Source organism: Crotalus tigris, unplaced genomic scaffold (genome assembly GCF_016545835.1).
Source record: "Crotalus tigris isolate CLP2741 ecotype Arizona unplaced genomic scaffold, ASM1654583v1 scf7180000024427.8105951120:4207309, whole genome shotgun sequence".
Taxonomy (NCBI): Eukaryota; Metazoa; Chordata; class Lepidosauria; order Squamata; family Viperidae; genus Crotalus; species Crotalus tigris.
The window spans coordinates 2,124,054-2,147,751 of NW_024100595.1; the positions used below are offsets into that span (position 1 = coordinate 2,124,054).

A 23,698-nucleotide genomic window follows, 5' to 3' on the forward strand; every position below is an offset into this window, starting at 1 on the left:
CTGAGGCAAAAAAAGGTTTGTAAAACTGTGTACAGCTCCGTTAACAGCTACCTTGCCAAGCAATGGAAAATATGGTCTCAGTCACGGTTGTACTTTCAGAACTACCTGTAATGAATTTCTATCTCTGAAGTAATACTTAAATACCACAAGAAACATTTCTAACACCTTGCAGTAGCCCAAGCAGCATTGTGAATGATGGGAGTTGTAGATTGTATGTATTTGAAAGGCCAAGTAGACCACTCCTAGGTAGATACCAAAGAAAATGTGAAGTAATCTTTGCTGAAGCAGAATTGCATGCTTAATTCATCTCCTTTATTTCTTTGACTACAGCTAATCTTCGACTTACAACTGTTCATTTAGTGACCATTCATAGTTACAACAGCACTGAAAAAAGTGATTTTACGACTGTTTTTCACACTTACGACCGTTGCAGCATCCCCATGGTCTAAATTCAGAGGCTTGGCAACTGACTCATATTTATGATGGTTGCAGTGTCAGGTGATCCCGTTTTGTGACCTTTTGACAAGCAAAGGCAATGGGGAAGCCAGATTCACTTAACAACCAAGTGTTACTAACAACAACTGCAGTGATTCATTTAACAACTGTGGCAAGAAAGGTCGTAAATGGGGCACTTAACAACTTTCTTGCTTGACAACAGGAATTTTGGACTCAATTGTGGGCTGTAGGTTGAGGATTACCTGTGCATCCCAACCTGGTTTCTTATCATGGTTGGTTTGAGTAGGAACCAGAATGAGATAGCTACTCTAGCAATAAATTGTGGGTGTCACAAGAGATCACCGATAATTATTTAATGTGCTATCATTATCATTTTTACTGTCAAGGAGAAGAAGAATTCCTTATAGAATATTTTGCCTTGGCTAGCTTGTGAGAGAATTGGGTGCCATTTTTAAAATCTCTCAAGTAACAAAGATCTTGGCACAATCTAGCTTTCAAACCTAATGTGTAAATGTGATCTTCTCATTTGACCTTGGAAAGTTGGCTGGATCTTCTTCACATTTCCATCGAAGTCATTTAGAATATAGCAGATACCATTCAGATAATCGAGTTGCCCACAGCGTCGTTCCCAGGTGGGACCACAGGCCTATGTGTAGGAAGAGTCAACACAAATAGCTCTTGTAATCTTTAGCAGAGTCAACAAGAATTCTCCATTATACCCCCAAAGCAGCTAAGCCTCTCTGAGCAATGGGCTTACAGTCTCTGCAAACCAACATAGATTCTAGGATTCATACTAATATTTATATTGTACTTAGTTTGTCTTTTTAAATTCTGCTTGAGTCTTACTTACCATTATTTTAGATTCAGATGCTTCATCAGCAGCCAACGAAACACCCAAGGATATTCTAGGAATGTCTTTCGCATCTGAAAAGATAGAGCAGGGGGTTGGACTACAAGATCTACAAGGTCCCTTTCAACTCTGTTATTCTGTTATTCTACTTGTCTCTATTTCACAGACTTATCACATTCACACACACACACACACACACACACAGAGATCTAACCAAGATAGCCTTTAAAAAAAATAAAGAATATCTCCTGATGGATTTTGTAGAAGCGAGGACCCACACCCACATGTGTACTGCAGAGCATTAATGTCAGAAATTGCGCAAATCAAATGCTAATGCCTAAGAATGTACTTTCTAAAAATGATTTTACTATTATATTTCTAATCTGTCCAATAACTGACATTCTGCAAATTGATTGCAAAGGTAGCAAAAATATATATAGAAAAAAATAAAACAGAAATAATAATGTGTGGTTAATTAATAGCACAGGAAAGAATAATAAAAATCATTGTGTCCTACTTCCTGTGAGAACATCTAGTCTTTCCTATTTTTTGAAATTTATTCTCACCATAAGATCATATTGCAATAATTCCCTGTCTTTGGAGGAGAGGAGACTGAGAAAATTAGACTTGGAGTCCTAATAGAATTATCTCATAAAATACAATTCCTAAGACTACAGTTAGACTGGATTCCTAAATTGCAATAATTCATTTTTTTCCTTAATCATGGTTTGGTAACAAATCATGATTAACTGGGCTCACTGGCCTGCTAATCTATAATATACAAATTAAAGTAGTTTCATGTAATATGCTAACAAAAATCAAACTATATTATGGCTTAGGGACCTTTGAACCCAGTAACTTATGTAAAACCAGTTTAAGCTGTCAATGCCAGTGTACTCTAAGAAACTTTCTTTTCTTAAGATAAAATGGGGAAAAAATCCATATGTGGGAGAGTCACAAATATGTTTTAGTTTGCACTTACGGTTGAGGACAATTGATTGGCATTTCTGTGTATCGTATGAGCATCGGAAAAGGGAACCTGTCCGATTGTTTGCAAAGGGAGCGCTCACTACCAACCTAAAGGGATGTGAAATAATGTTTTAGAATTAATATTTAAATATTATTTTAGAATTAATAGTTGAGACCTGCAGATCAACAAAAACAGTGATCAATGTTCTTAACGTAATCAGCTCCAGCCTCACCAGGAAGTGCCACCGGATCTTGTCTGGATAACGCGATAGCCAAACTGGTCAGTTTTCTCCCCGAGGAAAATCACAGGAGCCTCAAAATCAAAGACACTGAAAGCTGAAAAGCACGGAAGGCCTACAAGAGAGGAAGGCAACAGAGAATCAATGTTCCTGAATAGGGGTCTTCAAACTTGGCCTTTTTATGACTTGTGGACTTCAACTCCCAGAATTCCTCAGCCAGCGTGCCTGGCTGAGGAATTCTGGGAATTGAAGTCCACAAGTCATAAAAGGACCAAGTTCGAAGACATCTGCAAACTGAACATCTATTTTTTTCAAAAAGGAGCAGGAGAAGCCAGATGACAGTAATGGAGGTAGGATAGTGAATTATTCCTATACAGATAGTCCTCAGTGTACAACCACAATTGGATAGGAATGTCTGTCACAAGCCAATCATTAAGAAAGTCATGCCTGATCTTATGACCTTTTTGCCACTGTTGTTAAGCAAATCACTGCAGTTGTTAAGTGAACTCCAGCTTCTCCCTTTGACTCTGCTTATAGGAAGTCTGCTGGGAAAGTCGCAAATGGCACTCATGTGACCCAGGGGAGCTGCAAGCATACTAAAGAGCGGGTGGTGGTGCAGTGGTTAGAATGCGGTATTGCGGGCTATTTCTGCCGACTGCCAGCAGTTCAATTCTCACTGGCTCAAGGTTGATTCACCCTTCCATCCTTCTGAGGTCAGTAAAATGAGGATCCAAGTTGTTGGGGGCAATATGATGACTCTATAAACTGCTTAGAGAGGGCTGTAAAGCACTGTGAGGCAGTATATAAGTCTAAGTGCTGTTGCTATTACTATCTACCCGATTCTGTAATAGCCTTGTTCCCTATGCCATCCATCTGGTAAACTCACAAAATTAGTTTTTCTCGCTATGTACATATATACATAACCCGAACTAGACTGTTGCTTCTCTGTGACATATAATATATGTGGGTATATGCATAATACTGTATTTATTTATTTTTGTCATATTTATGTAGTGTATATCGGAGGTGGCGACCCTTTGAGAGCTGAATGCAACAAAATTTCATTTTAATGTATGCTGTTTAGTGAACATTCAAAGTGACAATAAAGTTATTATAATTATTCTATTCTATTGCTAAATATATGCCAGGAGAAATTTCCTGACAGTTAGAACAATGAATTAGTAGAACAACTTGCCTCAGGAAGTTGTGGGTACTCCAACACTGGAGGTTTTTAAGAAAAGACTGGACAGCCACTTGTCTGAAATGGTATGGGGTCTCCTACTTAAGCAGGAGTTGGACTAGAAGACCCCCAATATCCCTTCCAACTCTGCCAGATGCCAAGCACCCATATTTTGATTATGTGACTATGGGGATGCCTTGATAGTCCTAAGTGTGAGGATCAGTTGTTAGTCACTTTTTTTCAATGCTATTGTAACTTCAAATGGCTGCTAAACGAATGATCGTAAGTTGAGGGCTACTTGTAATGACATAATAAAAATAGCAAAGGCTGTCTGAAAGCTATTGCAGCATCCCCAGGGTCACATGATGCTTGTCAACTGGTTCGTAGATATGACGGTTGCAGTGTCCCAAGATCATGTGTTCCCCTTTTGCGACTTTCTGACAAGCAAAGTCAATGGGGAAGCCAGATTCACTTAACAATCGTGTAACTAACTTAACAACTGCAGTGATTCACTTAAGAACTATAATGGGAAAGGTCATAAAATGGGGCAAAATTCATTTAACAAATGTCTCGCCTAGCAACATAAATTTTGGGCTTAATTGTATAAGTTGGACTACCTGTATATCATTGGGCGGAAACATTACCTATTTATTTACTCTGTGTTGGTCACTGAATGCTAACCTCACTTGCTCTATTGAACCAGGATTAGCTGCTCTTCTGATTCAATCTGTGGCCACTTCAGAGAGCGAGTCAACCGGGTAAAACCCATGAACCAGAACAAGGAGTTGCCAAACAAATAACCTTTACTCTAGCTCCGTGAGTGTTAACATGAAAAGATAATTCCTTCCTTTGGCAACTTCCATGCAATGAGATTTTGTGGTATGTCATGGTGATGAGGTCACCAGCATTTTGAAGTGGAAGATACAGATATCAAGGTGACTACTTGATATATAGCTACATGCGATTCGTAAAATAAGTGGCAGCTAACTTATTGTGTCTGCTTGTGGACCTCCAATATGGATTTGTCCACTGTAAGAATATTCAGCTAAATAGATTTCATACTGATCAAGTGTTACTCTGGAGCAGGAGGTTGGTCCAGAAGACCTCCAAAGTCCTTTCTAGCCCTATGGTTGTATAACTCTGAGTTAACTATTGTACACTGGTGTGTTCTGAGGCAGAGTTAGGCAATCTGATGTCCTCCAGGGTTTCTAGACCAGGGGTCCCCAACCTATGGGCTGCGGCCCACTCCTGGTTCAGCTCAAACCCAGTAAGCTGTTGGCCAGGATTTATTTATATTATTAATCCAATGTTTATTAATCCACTTGACATGGCCACATACCTATCCAAGAAACTTTTGTGGATCAGCAAAAAACAAGTTTGACTTTTCATTAAATTAAAAAGAACAGATAAATCCAGATTGTAAAATCACAAAACCGCTAATCATATGTATCCATATTACAGCCCCCATAATTAATTTTCTAGCTCCTGTGCCTGGGGGAATAGACAACTTTCACAACTTTATGAAACAGCAACAGATTTGGGGCTATGCATACTTCAGGAGAGAGGCTGTTTTATGCTTTCTGAAGCCCACACGGTGATTCTGTTTACCTAGGCTACCTGAAGCATTCTGAGAATACGGCTGCAAATAACCTGGTCCCAGGCCATGTAGGGCTTTAAAGGTAATAAGTAACACTTTGAATTGCATGCAGAAGCCTATGGGAGCCACAGCAGTTCACATAGTTATGGTGCTCCATCAGCATGCTGGAGTGGCCAAAACTACACATGTTCCTGATTCTTGACCAGCAAGAGGTCGTTTGTTCAATAGTAATTTTATTAAAGATTATAATTACATCAGTTAAAAACTCATACAAACTAAAAAAAACAAGAATATAAAGAAAGTGTAGAAGGTGCAAAAAATGGGAAAAAGTGAAAAAAAAATAAGAATGTAAGTATTCATGTTCTTCAGAGTGGTTGAAGGTGTCATGTGAATACACCCAATAAAATGGATCATATGCTTTGAACATACAAAATATTCAGAGAAACTCCTAGCTCTCTCTGGCTGCATTAGAACAAAGCTTTCACTTTTTCCATTTCAATTTCATTTCATCTTTTTTTAACCACAAAATGCACTTTGTTCTGACGCACAAATGAAGACAGAGGAAAGTGGCTACATTTGAAACATCTTCCCTGCCCAAAATTCCTTTAGAATTGATAAATCACATATTTTTCTTTTCCACAAATCTCTATCTCTTCTACAGTTACCCTAGACAGACAATTTGATTTCAGGTTTTTTTTAAAGCCCACAAAATGCATCAGATCAGAATTGTATGTTAGAGAGAAGAAGTCCATTATTGCGAATAACTCTTTCACTTTCTTTAATGATTCACAGCAGTCCTTTCTTAGAAAATCACAGGGCTGCCTTAGAAATGAACTCCCAGGCACATAAATCCCTATGCTGTCTACATCTCTGTGACTTTTCTTGAGCAAGATGCCCTCGGTGCCCAGTAGTGACCCATCTTGTGTCACAAGAGGCCAAGCTGAAGCAGATAATGGGCACAGTTAAAATAAGCAGCATGTCTGCTCATATAAAAATTTTCAATAAAAAAAAAAAAAAGCAAATGAACTCACTCTTCCTCTTCGGTTGCCTGGATAATATGGTCAGGAAGAACAGGAGAGAACCAGAGAAGCAGTCAATAGAGTTGCAAGCTCTTCTGAAGGTCTAGAGCAGTGGTTCTCAACCTATGGGTCGGGACCCCATTTGGGGTCGAACGACCATTTCACGGCGGTCGCCAAACAATGCAGTCCGCCATTTTTTCCCCCTTTTCCTTAGCTGTGCTACTCCCTTTTATTCTATTGGATTTTGAAAGCCAATAGAATAGACTCTCTGCCCTGCTGAGCCCGCCAAAAGTCCCATTCTGCAAACGGTGCTACACCAGTTGAGTAGTCCTCGACTTACGACCGGTTGGGGGTCGTGGCATTAAAAAGGTTGAGAACCACTGGTCTAGAGCAGAGGTAGGCAACCTTGGCTCTTTTATGACTCGTGGACTTCAACTCCCAGAATTCCTGAGCCAGCCATGCTGAGGGCAAAGGGAGAGGTTTCCAAGCTGAGCCATGCTGGCTCAGGAATTCTGGGAGTTGATCAAGGAGAACAGTGCAGGACGTTGTGTCAGGCTTTTCCTCCCTCCCTCCCTCTCTCTCTCCCTCCCTCCCCCCACCCCCCCCCTCTCTCTCTCTCTCTCTCTCTCTCTCTCTCTCTTTTGAACGTGTAGAAACAGAAAGATTTTTTGTGTATGCTCAGTAATGTTACTCCTACAAGGCTTTTAGGAGTTTTGCTCTGGAGATGATGGGATGTGAAGTCTTCTGGTTGAGTTGGACTTAAGATCATGTTTGGAATTGCTGCCAATGTCCTTATGGCGTCCATTGATAGCCATGAGTGACCCAGTTCTGATGGGGAGGGTCAGGCAAATATATCTACAGGACCTCTATGAAGAATATTTGGGCTGAAATGCCTGGGGCTCAGTCTTGTTATGTGATTTGGGATAGGCTTTGAGGAAAGAGTTGTCTGCTCTGTTAGTCTTTGGATCCAAGTCCTTCCTGGTTTGTTAAGATAGCCAGAAAGGTGACCTGTAGTTGGATCTGAATGGCTTTGATTTTTAGGGACCCAAAAACTTTCCATCCATACTTACAGGTAGATGCAGTAGCACGTCCTCACTCAAAAGTAGCATATAATTTGAAGATCCTTCAGACTCAGCCTACTCAAGGCTGATGTTCACCTCCATCTGATGTATCCGTTCCACCCTTTTTGGTCTAGGAGACACTTTGGACTGTCATTCACATCCTAGTCACCTTAGAACTTGACTACTGCAATGACTGTGCATGGGTCTGCCCTTGACAATCATTCAGAAGCTTGAATCAGTTCAGACCGCAGCTGTGCGGTCAGTGATGTGTATGCCTCAATATGCCCATGTACTACCCTTGCTCTACAAGCTGCAGTAGTTGCCAGTCTGTTTCTGGGTGTGAATGAAGGTGATGGTTATTGCCAATAAAGTCCTACATAGGCCCAAATTATATGACTGTCTATCTCCCATGGTTTCCATTTGGGCATTCTATATTTGCAGAGTTGCACATTCTAGGTACTTTCAATTAATAATGCCATCCACTGGGACCCAGGAAGTGTGCCTTCTCTCTCTGTTGTGGTGCCTGGCCTTTGGAATGATATTCCACACCCCATCCTCCCAAAATTCATTGATGTTCCATAAAGCCTTAAAGACCTGATTTGTCTCCTTGAACTTGAGATGAGACAGGAACCCCCTTGCAGGCATTTTGTTTTCTATCTGAATATTTGCCTGGATCCCACTCTGATTTATTATTTGTGAACTACCCAGTCAGAATTGAATGGTGTCCAAATTGAATAAAACAAGTAACATATAAATAAAAAATAAAATATCCATATTCAGATGAAAGTGGTACAACCTGTTCTTTTTTTACCTTTTTTACCTATTCTTACTTTAGAATTCAGAGAAGTAATCAAAAATGGCTTAGAATAAAATATCAATCAACACAAGTAAAAACTGTTATAAAAATATGGAGAAAACCCGATAGATTAAGTAGAGTTAAAAATGGAATGCAAATGACATTGGATTAAAAACAGAATTTACTACATAAAAAGAAGCCAAAGCATTTTGAATTATGCGAAGAACTAGAGGCATCTTATTTTGAAGTATATCAAATCTGAAATGGTTGGTTTTTTTATGATATAATATAGGCTGTTACAAGTGTTTTGAAAATATTTCACTCTGTAAATTATTGTTCCAAGTTCAAAATACTGCTAGAATGTTCAGTACAGCAGTTTTGATCTCAGAATGGGAAATTTCATCTTCAAAACAGTTTGAAATCATATCTGTTTTACACACCATTCCTGGAAAATTATTATATTTAAAAGCCAGTGCTATCTTTTCCTTCTATTTGGTCTGGTGTCACAAGTTCTTAGCTGCTGTCCAGGATTAGGTTAAGATGTTTAGAACGCTCCAGATTAAATCGGAGTTCATTAGGATGAAATACTGTGTCCTTTTTCAAGCATGTAAAGTTGAACAACAGATATAAATTGATGGCATTATTAGACTACATCTTTCATGTTCTGAATAACATGACATTTTATAAAGTCTTGGAATGTTCCTTATGTTATAATCGCCTCAGGCAGTGATTTTTGCATAATTCTGTAGAAAAAGTTAATGGAACTCAAAAGCAATCCCCTATTTTAATAATTGTCTTGAAAACTCCTTAGGCAGAAAACAAAACAGGCTGTCAGTGAAAATTAATTCCGGAGCTAGGGGCAATAGACACCAGCCCTTTCTAATGCTGATTTCTACATTAGGTACGGAAGAAATATTAATTTTATAAAAACTGCTCAGATCGGGTAAGATGTAGGAAGCACTCCTTCAAACATCAATGAATTTAAACAAATCTAAGCACACCATTGTCTCAGCCTCACTTGTGTGGCTCAGACTAGGAGCATTTAACCTACTTTACAGAGCTTGATAGAAGGGCTTAAGTTGAAGCGATATTTAGTGATCCTCTCGTTGTTCAGACAGTGCAAAACTTAAGAGCTTCTGTGCTAATATTACCTTTTCTTTTTTCGAAATACCAATAGGTGATCCTTACTGAAATTAATTCAAGAGCATCTAGGCTCTCCATTTTGTGGGGGATGTCCAACCCTTGCAACTCAGCCTTCTTTACTTTGGATGGAAATTATCAACCCTCCCCAGCCAATTCTCCCATTCTGGATGAAAGATGCTGATCTAGTTGTATAAAGGAGTAATAATTCCCCACCCCCCCCAAGCTAGAAAATGCTCTGAAATCTATGAAACGCCAGGTAAATCTGGTACTTCCCAGGTCACCTGTTGCCCTGTTCCTGAGCCACCAAACCCAATAGGGCTCTGCTACATACCGCAGCTGAGGCAAAGAAGGAACACGGCTTGGTAGAAGAGCTTCACTTTGATGATAGGACCCATAATGTGTGGCTTCACCTCTCTAGAGCCTCTTCACTGATTCCTCTGCCTCTCACTTCCTTTTCTTCGTACACCAATATATATTTCCTCCCAACATTCTTAGTTCTTCCAACTTCTGCTTTGGCCCTCCTTTGTGCAATCTCTATCTGAAGTATTTCTAAATCACTTCCTGTAGTATATTGAGCACCAGAGTGATTATATGGCTCCTTTTTCCTCCTGACTAGAGTGTATTTAATGCTGTAGGCCAGTGATGGCAAACCTTTTAGAGACCGAATACCCAAAAACCAGCCCCACCTGCCCCCGCTCCAATCCCAGTCTGCCCCATCCCACCCTCTCTGCCCCCACTCTGCCCCACCCCTGCCCACCCACAGGGCCACCCACTGCCTCCATGGCCTGCCGCAGATTGCCCAGGTGGCTCAGCAGCGCCATGGCGGCCATGTCTTCCACCCACGCCCCACAGCCATCTGTGCACGACAGGGCACAAGGGCAGAATCTAGTCCCTGCTGCCTGATTGCCATGTCCTTGGCTGTGCTGCTCCATGCCGGCTGTGCTCGGCGGTGACTCTCCTCTGGGGGGGGCTTCTGGTGAGGAGGGAACCATGGGTGGAGGTGGGGCTCTGGCAACAGCGTGAGTGCCCACAGAGAGGACTCTGAGTGCCACCTCTGGCACTTGTGCCATAAGTTCGCCACCACTGCTGTAGGCTGACGATGGCAGACCTAGGACACACATCACAGGTGACACAGCAGGCTATTTTTTGGTGACATGGCAGGCTTCTGGACCTTCTGGAAGTCACTCAAGAGGGCCCTGCTTGTGTGGCCTCTGAGGTCTCCAAAAATTATGTGAGTACCCCTGCGCAGCTTTTGGAGTTTCAGAGACCCTACGAGAGCAGGACCCTCTCATGCGATTTTTAGAGTCAGAAAGGAGGTCCTGAGAGGTCTCCGTTGTCCGGTCTTTGTGTTTCAGTGTGTGCGATACAGCAGCAGAGGTCAAGGTAGGCATTTTCTAAAATTTTGACATGCCGAGCCAAAAAGGTTTGCCGTTACTGCTATAGGCGAACCCAGTGGGCAAAACTCTCACAGGCAATGCTGGTTTCGCTTCTACAATTCTACCCTAGGAAACTTTTGCTTGACGGGTGTTAAGAAAAATTGACAGGATGGCATGCGATAGAAGGGATAAGGAGAGGAGTTAAGCTGGATAGTATTTCTTATACACAATTACTTAGATGGGATGGTAAAAATTGGCAATTAAAATCTATGGAAGATTTAACACAGGAAAATATCATTTATTCATGGTTTCAGTATAAACAATTATTGGAAAGGTGGAAGATAGATTGTAAGGTGGGTTTGCTCAGAGAGGATGAGAATTTGTTAAAACAAATAAAAGATCAAAGACGAACCCATATTAAAAGAATTTATGGGGTGTTAGTGGAACTGGATTCAGAAGCAGAACTAGTTAAAGATTGTATGGTTAAATGGGCACAAAACTTTAATGAATCGGTCCCATTAGATACTTGGGAGATTATTTGGGTGAGGAATGTCAAATTTACACAAGCCCAAAACTTACGGGAAAGCTTTTATAAAATGTTTTACAGATGGCACCTTGATCCACAAAAAATGTCTCGTATGTATTCAAACTTGCAGCCTAAATGTTGGAGATGTGGTTGCTTGGATGCTACTTATTATCATATTTGGTGGTTATGCAAAAATATAAAAGCTTTTTGGATTAAGATATGGTGGAATATTCAAAGAATTTTTAAAAGAAGGATAAAATTTACTCCACAATTGTTTTTGTTGGGTATTATTTCCGATTGTGACAGTAAAGAAACTATAATAATCTAATTACAGCGGCTAGGTTGTTAGTAGGGCAATGCTGGAAGAAGGAATCTTTGCCTACTTTGCAAGAATGGTTTCTTAAAGTTTCTTATTTAGTGCAAATGGCAAAGATTTCGGCTTTCTTGAAAGATCAATCGCAAGAGAAGTACCTTTTGGTATGGAAAAGATGGATAAATTTTATACAAGTATGATATAAAAAAATATTATTTAGCTTTTGAATAATTTATATTTAAAGTTTAAGATATTTTTTAGATTTTTTTTCTCTAATTTCTTTTTTCTTCTTCTTTTTCTTGTTTCTTTTTTTTTCTCTTTCTGCTTTTTAAATATTGGTGTTAAAGTATTTTATGATTTGTATATGGTTTATTTGTGTTTAAATTTTTTTCTTTTAAATTTTAATTAAGCCTGTATTCAGCTCTGGGAAGGTTGGGGGGGTGGGTTGGGAGGGTGGGGGAAGGGAACTTTTTTGTAAAATTTTAAAAAAATTTAATAAAATTTTTAATTAAAAAAAAAAAAAAGAAAAATGCCTCTTAGTCAAAATTGCCAACTAGATTCTCTGCTGTTCAAAGGCACTGGTCCTCGACTTGTGACTACAATTGACCCCAAAATTTCCAAGCAAAACAGTTTTTGAGCTTTGCCTCATTTTATGACCTTTCTTGCCACAGTTGTTAAGTGAATTATTGCAGTTGTTAAGTTACTAACACGGTTGTTAAGAGAAACTGCTTCCCCACTGATTTTCCTTCTCAGAAGGTTACAAAAGCTGATCGTATGACTCCAGAACACTGCAACGGTCATAAATACAGGCCAGTTGCCAAGCATCTGAATTTTGATCACGTGACCATGGGGATGCTGCAATGGTTGTAAATGTGAAAAATGATCATAAGTCACTTTTTTCAGTGCCGTTGTAACTTCAAATGGTCACTAAACGAATGGTTGTAAGTCAAAGACTACCTGTATCTTAAAGATGGATATTGGCAGGCAAGCTTTCTAGCGATGGCGTTGCTCAAAGTTGTGATTAAAAAACAAAACTAGCTAGAACTTCATTCTGATTCACTGAATAGGCTTAATTTCATTTCTTTCCACAAAAAGGGTCAAATTTATTTTGTTGCAGAGTAATCAGCTAAAGGAATCACACAAATGTTTGGAACATACGACATCTGCTTCTTGGCAGGGACAACTAAATTCACAGGAAACAAAAAGCTAACCTTCCAAGAATAAAGCTATAAAGAAATAATCAATCACAGAAATTTTCACAGAAATTCTATGAGGATACCATGAGATATGGTTCATCTCTCCAGGAGAGTGGGGGGAGGGATAAGAACCACCAGGACCATCTCTCAAATTGAGGTTCCTATCCCCTTCCTGATCCATTCTATTTTTTTTTTTAAAAAAAACCTCATCTATCTACCTCTAGCTTGCTTCATTAGACACAGTAAAGGATCAATTGCTCAAATAATTTGCCAGTTTCCTTCCTGTGCCAATGAGCTGGCTCAAGTTGAATTTTAAGAAATATGGATTTCAAGATGGTTACCAAACATTTCCAGCAGATTGCCTACAACTTGTTTAGTCATAAAAATATTAATCTTTTCTTTAATCTGAATCATTTTGTCTCATCAGCAGATCTTTTGATATTATAAAAGAACCCACGTTGAGGGCTTTTTTGAACTTGCAAAGAATCCCTTAAGGCAGGAGTGGGCGACTATGGCCATTTACAATCCGTGGACTTCAATTCCCAGAATTCCTGAGCCAGCCAGGAATTCTGGGAGTTGAAGTCTACAGGTCATAAAGGTCCATAGTCGCCCACCTCTGTCTTAAGGGAATACTCTTGAGGCATCCATTTTACTTAACCATTAATATCTTGCTACAATAGCACATTCTACCTGAGTTGCCATAAATTTGCTGAGTCCATTCAGAGAACTATTTAGAGCGATGTTCCCAAATCTGAAATTTTATTTTTAAAGGATCTTTTGAAAAGATAATTTCCTTTCTATAAATCTAACAGACACAGCTGTTCATGTGTAGTCCATGTGACTATATGGCTGTAAAATAAGCAAGCCTGAATATAAAATATGTTGATTTTATTCTAGGCCCATTAGGCTAGTCATCTACCTTTTTTGTGTTTTTAAATCTGTATATTTATCTATTTAAAAACATTTTCCTTGTTTAACGAGCTCTGGACTGGTTGAAGCAGAAGCTTCAATTATCACATGATAAACTTAAAACCACTGGGCTGAAAGAAATTATCTCAGGTAGTCCTTGACTTAAACCATTCATTTAGTAATGGAAAAGTCTTATTTTCCATCAATAATCACGTTGACTGCTGCAGTTGATATGAAGCATGTGATCCTAATAGCTCTGATTAATGAGCTATGCCCAAGTAATCCTGCCTCCATACAGATAATCCTCAATTCACAACCATTTGTTTAGTGACGGTCCAAAGTTACTATGGCACTGAAGAGTGATATATGGCTGTTTTTTCACACTTAGGACTGTGACAGCACCCCCATGGTCCTGTGATCAAAATGTAGACCCTTGGCAACTGGTATGTATTTATGACGGTTGCCGTGTCCCAGAATCACGTGATTCCCCCTTTTGCGATCGTGTTACTAATTTAACAACTGCAGTAATTCACTTAAAACTGTGGCAAGAAAGGTCGTAAAATGGGGCAAAATTCCCTTAACTGTCTTGTTTAGCAGCAGAAGTGCTGGGCTCAATTGTGCTCCTAAGCCGAGGACTATCTGTACAAGATTATTTGTATCTGGCAACTGTTACCCTACACAACACTTACAGCAATGGGATGTAATACCCAGCCAATTTAAAGTTATTTTATTTTTTTCACAAAATCCCAAACACCCTCAAATTTAAATGGTGAATCAAACCCCTCTTCCCCTCAGCAAGTGCACCCACACACGCACACACATATTGTCCCCTTGCCCTCACCCTCCCCCCATCCCCAAAGTCTGGCAAGTTCTTTCAGTCTGTCGCTGGGTTGAACTCTATCCCTCGTGCTCGGCAGAACAGGAGGTGGATTCCGATCATGTGTAGAGATCAAAATCAATCCGCTTGGAATTGTAGAATGGGCCCTCGGAATTATCCGCCTTCCGGCAGTAAACCCCATCAGGGAAATAGCCTTGGGATACCCAGTCCTGAAGAGACAGAAAAGAGAATTTGAAAGAAAAGAGAGAAGGACGGCAGGGAAAAGGAGAAAAGGAAAGAAAACAGGCTCTGCTAGAGAGAAGTTCCTTGAGGATGGGCTCCAGCATGAGTCTGAAAGCTCGGAAGTCAAAAACTCTAGCTCCGGTGACCGACCCAGACGGGACCCTGTGACATTATCCTGGGACACGTATATATCCACCTTCATTCATGAAGGAAAACAGAGCCATCTGGCATGGAACTCACGAGAGAGGCAACCAATGTCGAAGAGGGTCACTTAATTGGCAACGTTATCAAAAGGGTCAATCTGAAATGCACTCAGCCAATATGGGATCTGATAGGACCATATCAGAACAAATCAAACCGTATTAATCACAAATGTTTTGCTAATAAAGGACTGGAAGATCATTTATCACAGATCTGGTATTCCAAGGCAACCGAATGCTGCGCACCCTTTCTGATCCTGCCAATATGCTGCCCTAGGTTTAGGTTACTCTTAAATTCTAATAGGAAATCATCGTCCACAGGGTGTCAGGAAAAGAACCAGATTCTAAAAGATGCACATGGGGTGTGTTACTATGAAACTGGTGATGCTGTATCAATCAAAACTAATTCTCAAGCACCATCCCCACAGCAAATGTACCGTCCAGAAAGAAATTCTGACTAAGGAAATAAATTATAACCATGAACAATGTAAATGTGACAACTGATTAAAAATCCCTCTGATGCATAAGGTTGTCAATATGGAAATCTTCCTAGGAACAGGCTTTCCTTCTCACAATTGCCAGGAAGAAAGGCCAAAATAATGTGCACCAACAGAAGCCTTCTTCCATCAGTACAGGTAGTCCTCAACTTACGACCACAACTGAGCCCAAAATTTATGTTGCTAAGTGAGAAATTTGTTAAGTGAGCTTTGCCCCATTTTACAACTTTTCTTGCCACAGTTGTTAAGTGAACCAGTGCAGTTGTTAAATTAGTAACACGGTTGTTAAGTGAATCTGGCTTTCCCATTGACTTTGCTTGTCAGAAGATCGCAAAAGGGGATCACACAAGCCTGGGACATTGTGACCGTCATAAATGTGAGTCAGTTGTCAAGCGTCTGAATTTTGATCAGATGACCATAGGGATGCTGTTATGGTCCTAAGTGTGAAAAATGGTCTTTTTTCAGTGCCACTGTAACTTTGAACAGTCACTAAATGAACAGTTGTAAGTCAAGGACTACCTGTATTCAATGTAAATCAAATTTTATATACAACTGCGAAATCAAACAACCAGTAACACTAAACAGATGGCAATCAAAATGAATAGAATTGGAGAAAGATGCACTTTTTAAAAGTCACTTGGGAAAACAGAAAGATAAATGAGATATAGGAGAAGGGAAAAAGATATCTGCACCAATGGGGGGGGGGGAAGGACATTAACAGGATAGTGAATAGAGAAAAACAGATACAAAGTGAGGAAGTGAACAAGAAGTTCATCTATCCTCCTTTGGTCTCTTACCTGCATCTGAGAGCTGCTGAAGGGTCCATAAAGTTCAGATGTGTTTGTGTTCTCCCACTTATATTCCCACATCACCTCAGAGAGTGTGTTATCATCACTCTCCCCACGCACCTGACTTCCTGTAGTGGGAGAATAAGCACATATGTCAGAAGAATTTTTCCTAAATTTCCTAATAAAAGACACCTACCCCCCTACTCCTAAACATCAGACAGTTAAGCCAACATTTCTCAACCTTGGGAACTTTTAAGATACATGGACTTCAACTCCCAGAATCCCATGCTGGCTGGGGGTTTCTTGGAATTGAAGTCCATACTTCTTAAAGTCCCTGAGGTTGAGAAATACTGAGTTAAGGATTGTTGAGTGTGTTAGATGAGGGGTTGTATATTTCAATGCTTTCCCAAATAAGCTCTTGACACACAGCTTTGCAAGTTTGAAAGGAAATTTCTCCTTGACAGAGAGAAAAACACTCCAACAAGTGACCCCTCGCCTGCTGTGATAAAATTCAGCAAACCGTCTCAACTGTGTGTTTCCAATCAGCTCCTCCCAGAATACTGTTGCCCCCCCCCCCCGATGCTCACCTGCTGATGTCTTCTCCCCCAGTTTGGCTTCATCGATCTCCTCAGCAAACATATCGAGTTCTGGTTCAGCAGAGGAAGGTGCTGCAGGTGGTTGCTGCAAAGCCCGGAGTCTCACGGCCAGCTTCTCCCGGGTTTCCTGGTAGATCTCATAGACCCCCCGTGCTACCATTTGGTCAGCCAGCCCTGACAGCTGTTCCAGCTGCTCTTTCCGCTCAGGTGACCCAGGCTTCTGGGGATCCTCTTCCTCGGCTGGATCAACTTCATCTACTTTGAGGCGGGCCCAGGGCCTCCGCTGACGTCCACTACTTTTGGGGCCACCCTTGTCTCCAAACCTTTGAATGGCTCTAGCCACCGTCTCACCAGGTAACATTAAGTCTACCATCCTTTCCAGAAGTTCTTTCTTCTCCAGAGGTGTCCGGCCTACCTCAAGATCATCATCATCGTCGTCATCATCATCATCATCTTCATCTTCTTCCTTGTTATCTGCAGAATTGAATGATTTCTTCTGTCCGGGAGGCTGTTCCTTTATCTTGACCTGGTGAAAATCAGAAAAGTATAGATAAGGTAAAGGGAAAAAGCAATGTATGTATGCATGTATGTATGTATGTATGTATGTATGTAGGTCTTTGGTTGTTCGGGTTTTCTCCTGCGTAAAATTGGAAGTGTCTTGGCGACGTTTCGACAAAGTCCCATTCATCATCTTCAGGCTGGTGTTTTCAGCTTCGTGCTTCGAGGAACCAATCAGAGCACAGCCTACCCCCCCAGCCAATCAGAGCACAGCCAGCCCCCCAGCCAATCAGAGCACAGCCAAGCCCCTAACCAATCAGAACACACCTCCACCCAATCAGAACACAGCCAAGCTCCCATCCAATCAGTTCATACCCCCATTGGCAGTTAAAAGGAAGAAACAGCTAAGACCACATATTGCTCCTCGAAGCATGAAGCTGAAAACACCAGCCTGAAGATGACGAATGGGACTTCGTCGAAACGTCGCCAAGACACTTCCAATTTTACGCGGGAGAAAACCCGAACAACCAAAGACCTACATACAAACACCCGCGAAAACCTCAGAAAACGTATGTATGTATGTATGTATGTAGTCCTCAACTTACAATTGATTTGGTGACCATTCGAAGTTATAGCGGCATTGAAAAAAGTGACTTAGAACCATTTTTTACATTTACATTTGTAGCTTCCCCATGATCATGTGATCAAAATTCAATTGCTTGGCAACTGGTCCAACTTATGACTCAGCCCTCCACCCTTCTGAAGTCGGTAAAATGAAGACCCAGATTGTTGGAACCAAGAGGCTGACTCTGTAAAACCGCTTAGAGAGGGCTGTAAGGCACTGTGGAGAGGTAAATATGTCTAAGTCCTATTGCTATAACTAACTTATCAACTAAAGTGATTCACTTAACAACTGTGGCAAGAAAGATCGTAAAATGGCGCAAAATTCACTTAGCAAGTGTCTCACTTAACAACAGAGATTTTGGGCTCAGTTGTGATCAGTAGTCAAGGACTATCTATATTATGGATTAAAATGGATTTTAGGTCTGGAAAAAGAACACAAATGGCTTATCCTTGCAATTATTTCCGTTTTTTGCAAGCACACTTTCATCTGTCAATATTGCTCTCAATTTGATTGGTGGAGTGGTACTATGTAGAGCAGGGGTTCTCAACCTTGGCAATTTTAAGACTTGTGGACTTCAACTCCCAGAATTCCTCAGCCAGCAAAGCTTCAAAGAATTGAAGTCCACAGGTCTTAAAGTTACCAAGGTTGAGAACCCCTAATGTAGAGGAAGCTAGGGAATTCTAAGAATTGAAGTCCCGACATCTTAAAGTTGCCAGGATTGAGAAACACTGGTTTAAGCTGATGACCATTATGGAATGGATGGCAGAGAATTCTATGGCTTGTCCATGATATTTCCTTTCACAGTCCTAAAACTCCCCTATATTTACTTCAAATAATGTTTATGCACACTTTTTCCATAGCACTGGTCATCTTCCTTCAACTCTACCCAAAAAGACCTACCCAATCTATGTTGTCCAACCAATTGTCCCGAATCACTGCCTCTTTTTTCAAGAAATAGTTGCCTTCTGAATCAAAATGACCTTCTTCCATCTCCTCCTGTAAATTGAAAGGGGTGATCCGGATACCATCTTCATAGTCAATAGTGGCAGATTCCTGCCCTAAAAAGATAAAGTAAGCAGATTAATTTCTGATTGACCTGACACCAATACAAATATTTAACTTTAACTTTTAACACAGTTAACAAACAGTAAATTACTGGAGTAGAAAGTGTAAATATGAAACCTTCTGCTCCAAAATAATCATTCTGCTTGAATTATAAAGTCTTCAAAACATTTTTCTTATTGAGATTTGAAGATTATGTGGTGTCTTAACTGCCACCTAAAAATATTGAGGACTACTGACTTTTTTTTAACTGAGAGAGGAAAGAATATGGAAGCTCTGATTACTGAAATCTATAATAAATACAGTTCCCTACTTACCCTCCACATCATCTGATGCAAGGATGTCATATTTACTACCCTGCCCTTCATCTTCTTCATCTTCCTCATCGCTGTCCAATGAATGCTTGCCTTTAAAGCGGCTGCCTGGCCCTCCAATGGCAGGTTCCACCAACTGTTCAAGAGATGAAGTGAATGCAGAAGTTCAGGATTTATCTGTTTCCCCCCCCCCCAATTGTCAAGTTACAAATTAACTAACTTTTCAAATTAGCAAGTTACTCTCTGTAGCTTTCTTTATTTTTTTCCCTAATAACTTGAGGCACTTACAGTCAGTCTTGGATTTACAACCATAATTGAGCCCAAAATTTCTGTTGCTAAGCAAGACAGTTAGGGGAGTTTTGCCCTGTTTTATGACCTTTCTTGACACAGTTCTTAAACAAATCACTGCAGTTGTTACATTAGTAACACAGCTGTTAAGTCAATGTGGCTTCCCCATTGACTTTGCTTGTCAGAAGGTCGCAAAAGGTGATCACATGACCCCGGGACACTGCAACCGCCATAAATATGAGTCAGTTGCCAAGCATCCGAACTTTGATCATGTGACCATGGGGATACATGTGAAAAATGGTCATGTCACTTTTTTCAGTGCTGTTGTAACTTAACATGGTCATTAAACAAATGGTTGTAAATTGAGGACTACCTGATTTAAGTCTATCCTATAGCCTTTAACTTCACAGATTGGTGTTTTTCAAATGTGGTAACTTTAGGATGTATGGACTTCAACTTCCAGAATAACCCAGCCAGCATGAGAGTTAAAATCTATATCTTATGAGTTGCCAAATTGAGAAACACTGTTATGAAAAGTTTGCCCTTAGCTTTATTTTCTGGATCTCAAGTTAAAGAACATCCTTCCTCAATCTGAGTTCCATCCAGGTGGTTTGTCCTACAGTTTTGAGTTGCTTCTACCACTAGATTGATCAGTATTGATAGGAACTCTAACCAAAAACAGGCAGAAGAGCTCAGATTAGGCAAAGGTGTTAGAAAGGTTTATTTCACCTTCTTCTTTGGGAGACTCATCTCCTCTTCATCATCATCACCTTGATCTTCGAATGTGACTTTCCGTTTTGACATGATGACCCTGTAAAACGCAACCCAAATCAACAGTAGAGAGACTTAACAAACTCATACAAACTGAACTTCTTCCAAAACACAAACTTGGCAGTTTTAATAATCGTCGTATGCAGCTTAACCAGAATGCTGGTTTCTCTACTGATAAGGATCTTATCATTACTACACACTGCCTCTGGGGAAAGTTTGTAAACAAGTAACTGTCAACTCTGCCTTTGCTACCCATACCAGTGGAGATGCACACAATACATATTGCCTACCCTTTGGCATTAATGATAGGTTAATATAAATGAAGAATTTCATAAACTCTCAAAACCAAAACACTGCCCAAAATATCACAGTCTAAAAAAATTCTGCATACTCCCTCATGACAGTTTTTTTCCAAATAGGCATTCCCAAATATTATAACAGGAAAAATCCTTCATTCTGAAGGTCTCAGATTGGAATTGGGAAAGTTTGTTAAAGGAATTGCTGAAGCAGGAAATTGCAGCTGCAATGAGTAACAAAACCAGTAACGAATGGTGGGACACTAGGGCCTAGCAACAAGAAAGCTACAAGTTAGATACAGGGGTCTTTAAACTTGGCCCTTTGATGACTTGTGGACCTCAACTCCCAGAATTCCTCAGCCAGCATGCCTGGCTGAGGAATTCTGGGAGTTGAACTCCACAAGTCATTAAAGGGCCAAGTTTGAAGATCCCTAAGTTAGAAAGACGCTGTTAGAAAGATGCTAGACATAAACTTTGGCAACCTCTAGCTTATTATAATAATAAAACACACCCATTTTGATAAGAAAGTTTATTAACATAAACATGCAATGTATGAAGGAGGGTAAAGTAGAAGAATCCAATCAAAAGAAACATGTGTCAAGGAACCAATGAATGATTGATTTTAGGGTGTTAATTTCCTTATTCATAACTGTATAAAATTGGTATTGTATATGATCCAGGTCTTGGCTCCTTTAGCTGCTGAGACCCTTTTGCTGAAGTAGTTCAATAAAAGTTCCTTGAACCGCCTCTCGTTTCTGGTTCTGACTGGCACATGTGCCAGGCTAAACCCAGTTTTCAGACAACAATTCTCCACTTTCTTTTGGAGGCAAGAAAGATGAGAAACCATTACTTCCAAAAATGAGGCTTTTGTTGCCTTCTCTTAAAATAAGTTTCCTTCCCTTCCTGAACTCCAAAACCGTCTCCTTTAATTTCAACAGAAGCCCACCAAATACTTTCTCAACTGGGCATACTGGAGAATTGAATGTAAGGGATGCCTACCGCCCCCTCCCGTCTCCCAATAAAACGTATGGGAGCCAACGGGGGTTCCCCACGACTTTTCTCGTGCATCTAATCAAGTGTGCACTAAAGCAACCGCGTTTGAAGACACTTAGGAGGCGACCTCGACATTCATTTAGGGATCACTGGAACTCCCATTCCTCCGATTCTCCAAGGGGACCCCGATTCTCCAAGGGGACCCCTAAATTAAAATTGGCGGATTTGCACTTTCTCCTCCACCCCATCTCCGTACACGCGACCCAGGTAGTACCTAGGCGGCTGCAACAACAGCACCCGAAGTCTCCCAGCAGTGCTGCGCAGAAATCGACATCAGACTCCTGCTGCCATTCGAGCCGGATATGATGCGTAGGTAGAGACATTTTCCCACTCAGCGCACAGGAGGTGACGTTGTTTCTGGCAATCCGTGACTTCATCGCCCAATCTGGCCGAAGGGAAGTGTGGGCAAAACTGGCGGCAGGGAATCAAGTGTTTCTCTTTTGATAAAATGCTGCGCTAGATAGAGGAGGATTATTATTATAATTATTTTAATTGGATCTCTCCGCTCAATAATAGTTTCGCCCTATCTGGAGCTTCTCCTGTTAGGAGGAATAGTATATTTATATTTCAGCCCTTGCTGGCTTTTTTCCGCCCTTTTCTGAATCTGTAATTATGCAATACCAGTGGAACGGTCTGCCACCAGAAGTTGTGGGTGCTCCAACACTGGAAGTTTTTAAGAAGAGACTACAGTCACTTGTCTGAAATGGTATGTTCTTCTGTTTGAGCAAGGGGCTGGATTAGAAGACTTCCAAGGTCCCTTCCAGCTCTATTCTATTCAATGACGGATTATATTGAACACAAATGGTGTTCTTGCGATTAAGAAGCGCTGGTATTCCAAGAAAACTTGAAGAAATGTAAAGAAATCCCGCCAGATTGGCAGAATCCCAAAGTTGGTTAAAAGATGGGCAACTATGTAAATATTTTAAATAAATAAATTTGTGAAAAATGGACCTACCATTAATTCTAATTGCTAGATTAAAAACTCCATAGCCAGAGGAAGTCTATCTTAATTAGGCTCTAAACAAGGAAGAATAGCCTTCAGTTCTTCAGACTGAAGAAGCTTTTTGGATGAGAAGTGAAATGTCTTCAAGGAAAAACAAAGTCCAGTTGCCTTTTGAAGAAGTACCTTTGGGACAACCATGACCTGGATGACAGAATCTCCATAGACAAGAATAGCCTATGTTTCTTTACCCTGCTTCTTAGTTATTGAATACCTTTGTTCTCCGATGTACTGTACATAATATCCAGAATAAGATGAATCTACAGAGCTGTTCATAAAACTATTTAATTCCCGGCTTAGGGTAACTCTTCCTTGAATCAATCTTGGCTCCTGGCAACTTGATAAAAGTTTTTTTTTGTGGCAACAATAAGGAAGTGATTTGCTAATCCTCCCCCTTTTATTGCTTTCCCAATATATCTATTGCTTTCACGTTTTCTTGATTGGTTCCAGTCAAATATTAACCAAATTTGTTCACACTTAGCTTAGGTAATTTATCCTCCAGTGTTCCACCAGTTAAAGCACACAGAGGTCCTTATACAACTATGAGGATGCAACTTCAGCAAAAGAGCTTGATTACAGATATCTGGTCACTACAACTATGCTATTAAACCAGTTGTTATGTTTAAGCAAAACTTGGACTCTTAGGTTTACTCTTGGTCTTAGGACATACATTCATCCCTAAAATTCTAGTTTGGATCAAATAGAATAATTTGCTGGGGCTCTTCAGCAGTTCAGGTCTTATTAAGATAGGACTCCTCCAATGTTCTCATGCAAAAACAGAATGCATATGCTTTCTTCCATCCAGAATTGCTGCCCTTCCTTATTTTAGTTCAGTGCTGAAGCTGTGGTTTTATCTCTATTTTTCAAACTTGGCAACTTTGAAAATGTGGAATTCTGAGAGTTGTAGTCCATACACCTTAAAATTGCCAAATTTGAAAATATTGTTTTAAATGATTGTGACTACTATCTGGCTGATGGATTGATAGGCATTAAATCTAATACTATATCTTATGAGTCTTC

The 23,698-nt window shown here is 40.3% G+C and overlaps 2 protein-coding genes across 2 annotated transcripts in view; both read right to left on the reverse strand.

The window, feature by feature from the left end:
• The window catches only part of LOC120302196 (integrin alpha-X-like), a 49,982-nt gene extending 39,982 nt beyond the window's left edge, over window positions 1-10,000 (reverse strand). The window contains exons 1-5 of the mRNA XM_039330268.1: window positions 9,642-10,000; window positions 2,509-2,629; window positions 2,289-2,383; window positions 1,307-1,380; window positions 988-1,102 (exon numbers count right to left, since the gene is read on the reverse strand). Of these exons, the coding sequence (XP_039186202.1) occupies window positions 988-1,102; window positions 1,307-1,380; window positions 2,289-2,383; window positions 2,509-2,629; window positions 9,642-9,705 (469 nt within the window). The 5' untranslated portion in view covers window positions 9,706-10,000. The remainder of the gene's footprint in view (window positions 1-987; window positions 1,103-1,306; window positions 1,381-2,288; window positions 2,384-2,508; window positions 2,630-9,641) is intronic.
• A 4,341-nt stretch (window positions 10,001-14,341) lies between these two features.
• On the reverse strand, window positions 14,342-22,060 carry CD2BP2 (CD2 cytoplasmic tail binding protein 2). Its single transcript, XM_039330269.1, has 7 exons — window positions 21,893-22,060; window positions 20,288-20,369; window positions 19,274-19,406; window positions 18,795-18,952; window positions 16,763-17,297; window positions 16,185-16,303; window positions 14,342-14,677 (listed from the first exon to the last, which is right to left on the reverse strand). The coding sequence occupies exons 2-7, from the start codon at window positions 20,360-20,362 to the stop codon at window positions 14,567-14,569; spliced, it is 1,131 nt and encodes a 376-aa protein (XP_039186203.1). The 5' UTR covers window positions 20,363-20,369; window positions 21,893-22,060; the 3' UTR covers window positions 14,342-14,566.
• Window positions 22,061-23,698: the final 1,638 nt, after the last annotated feature.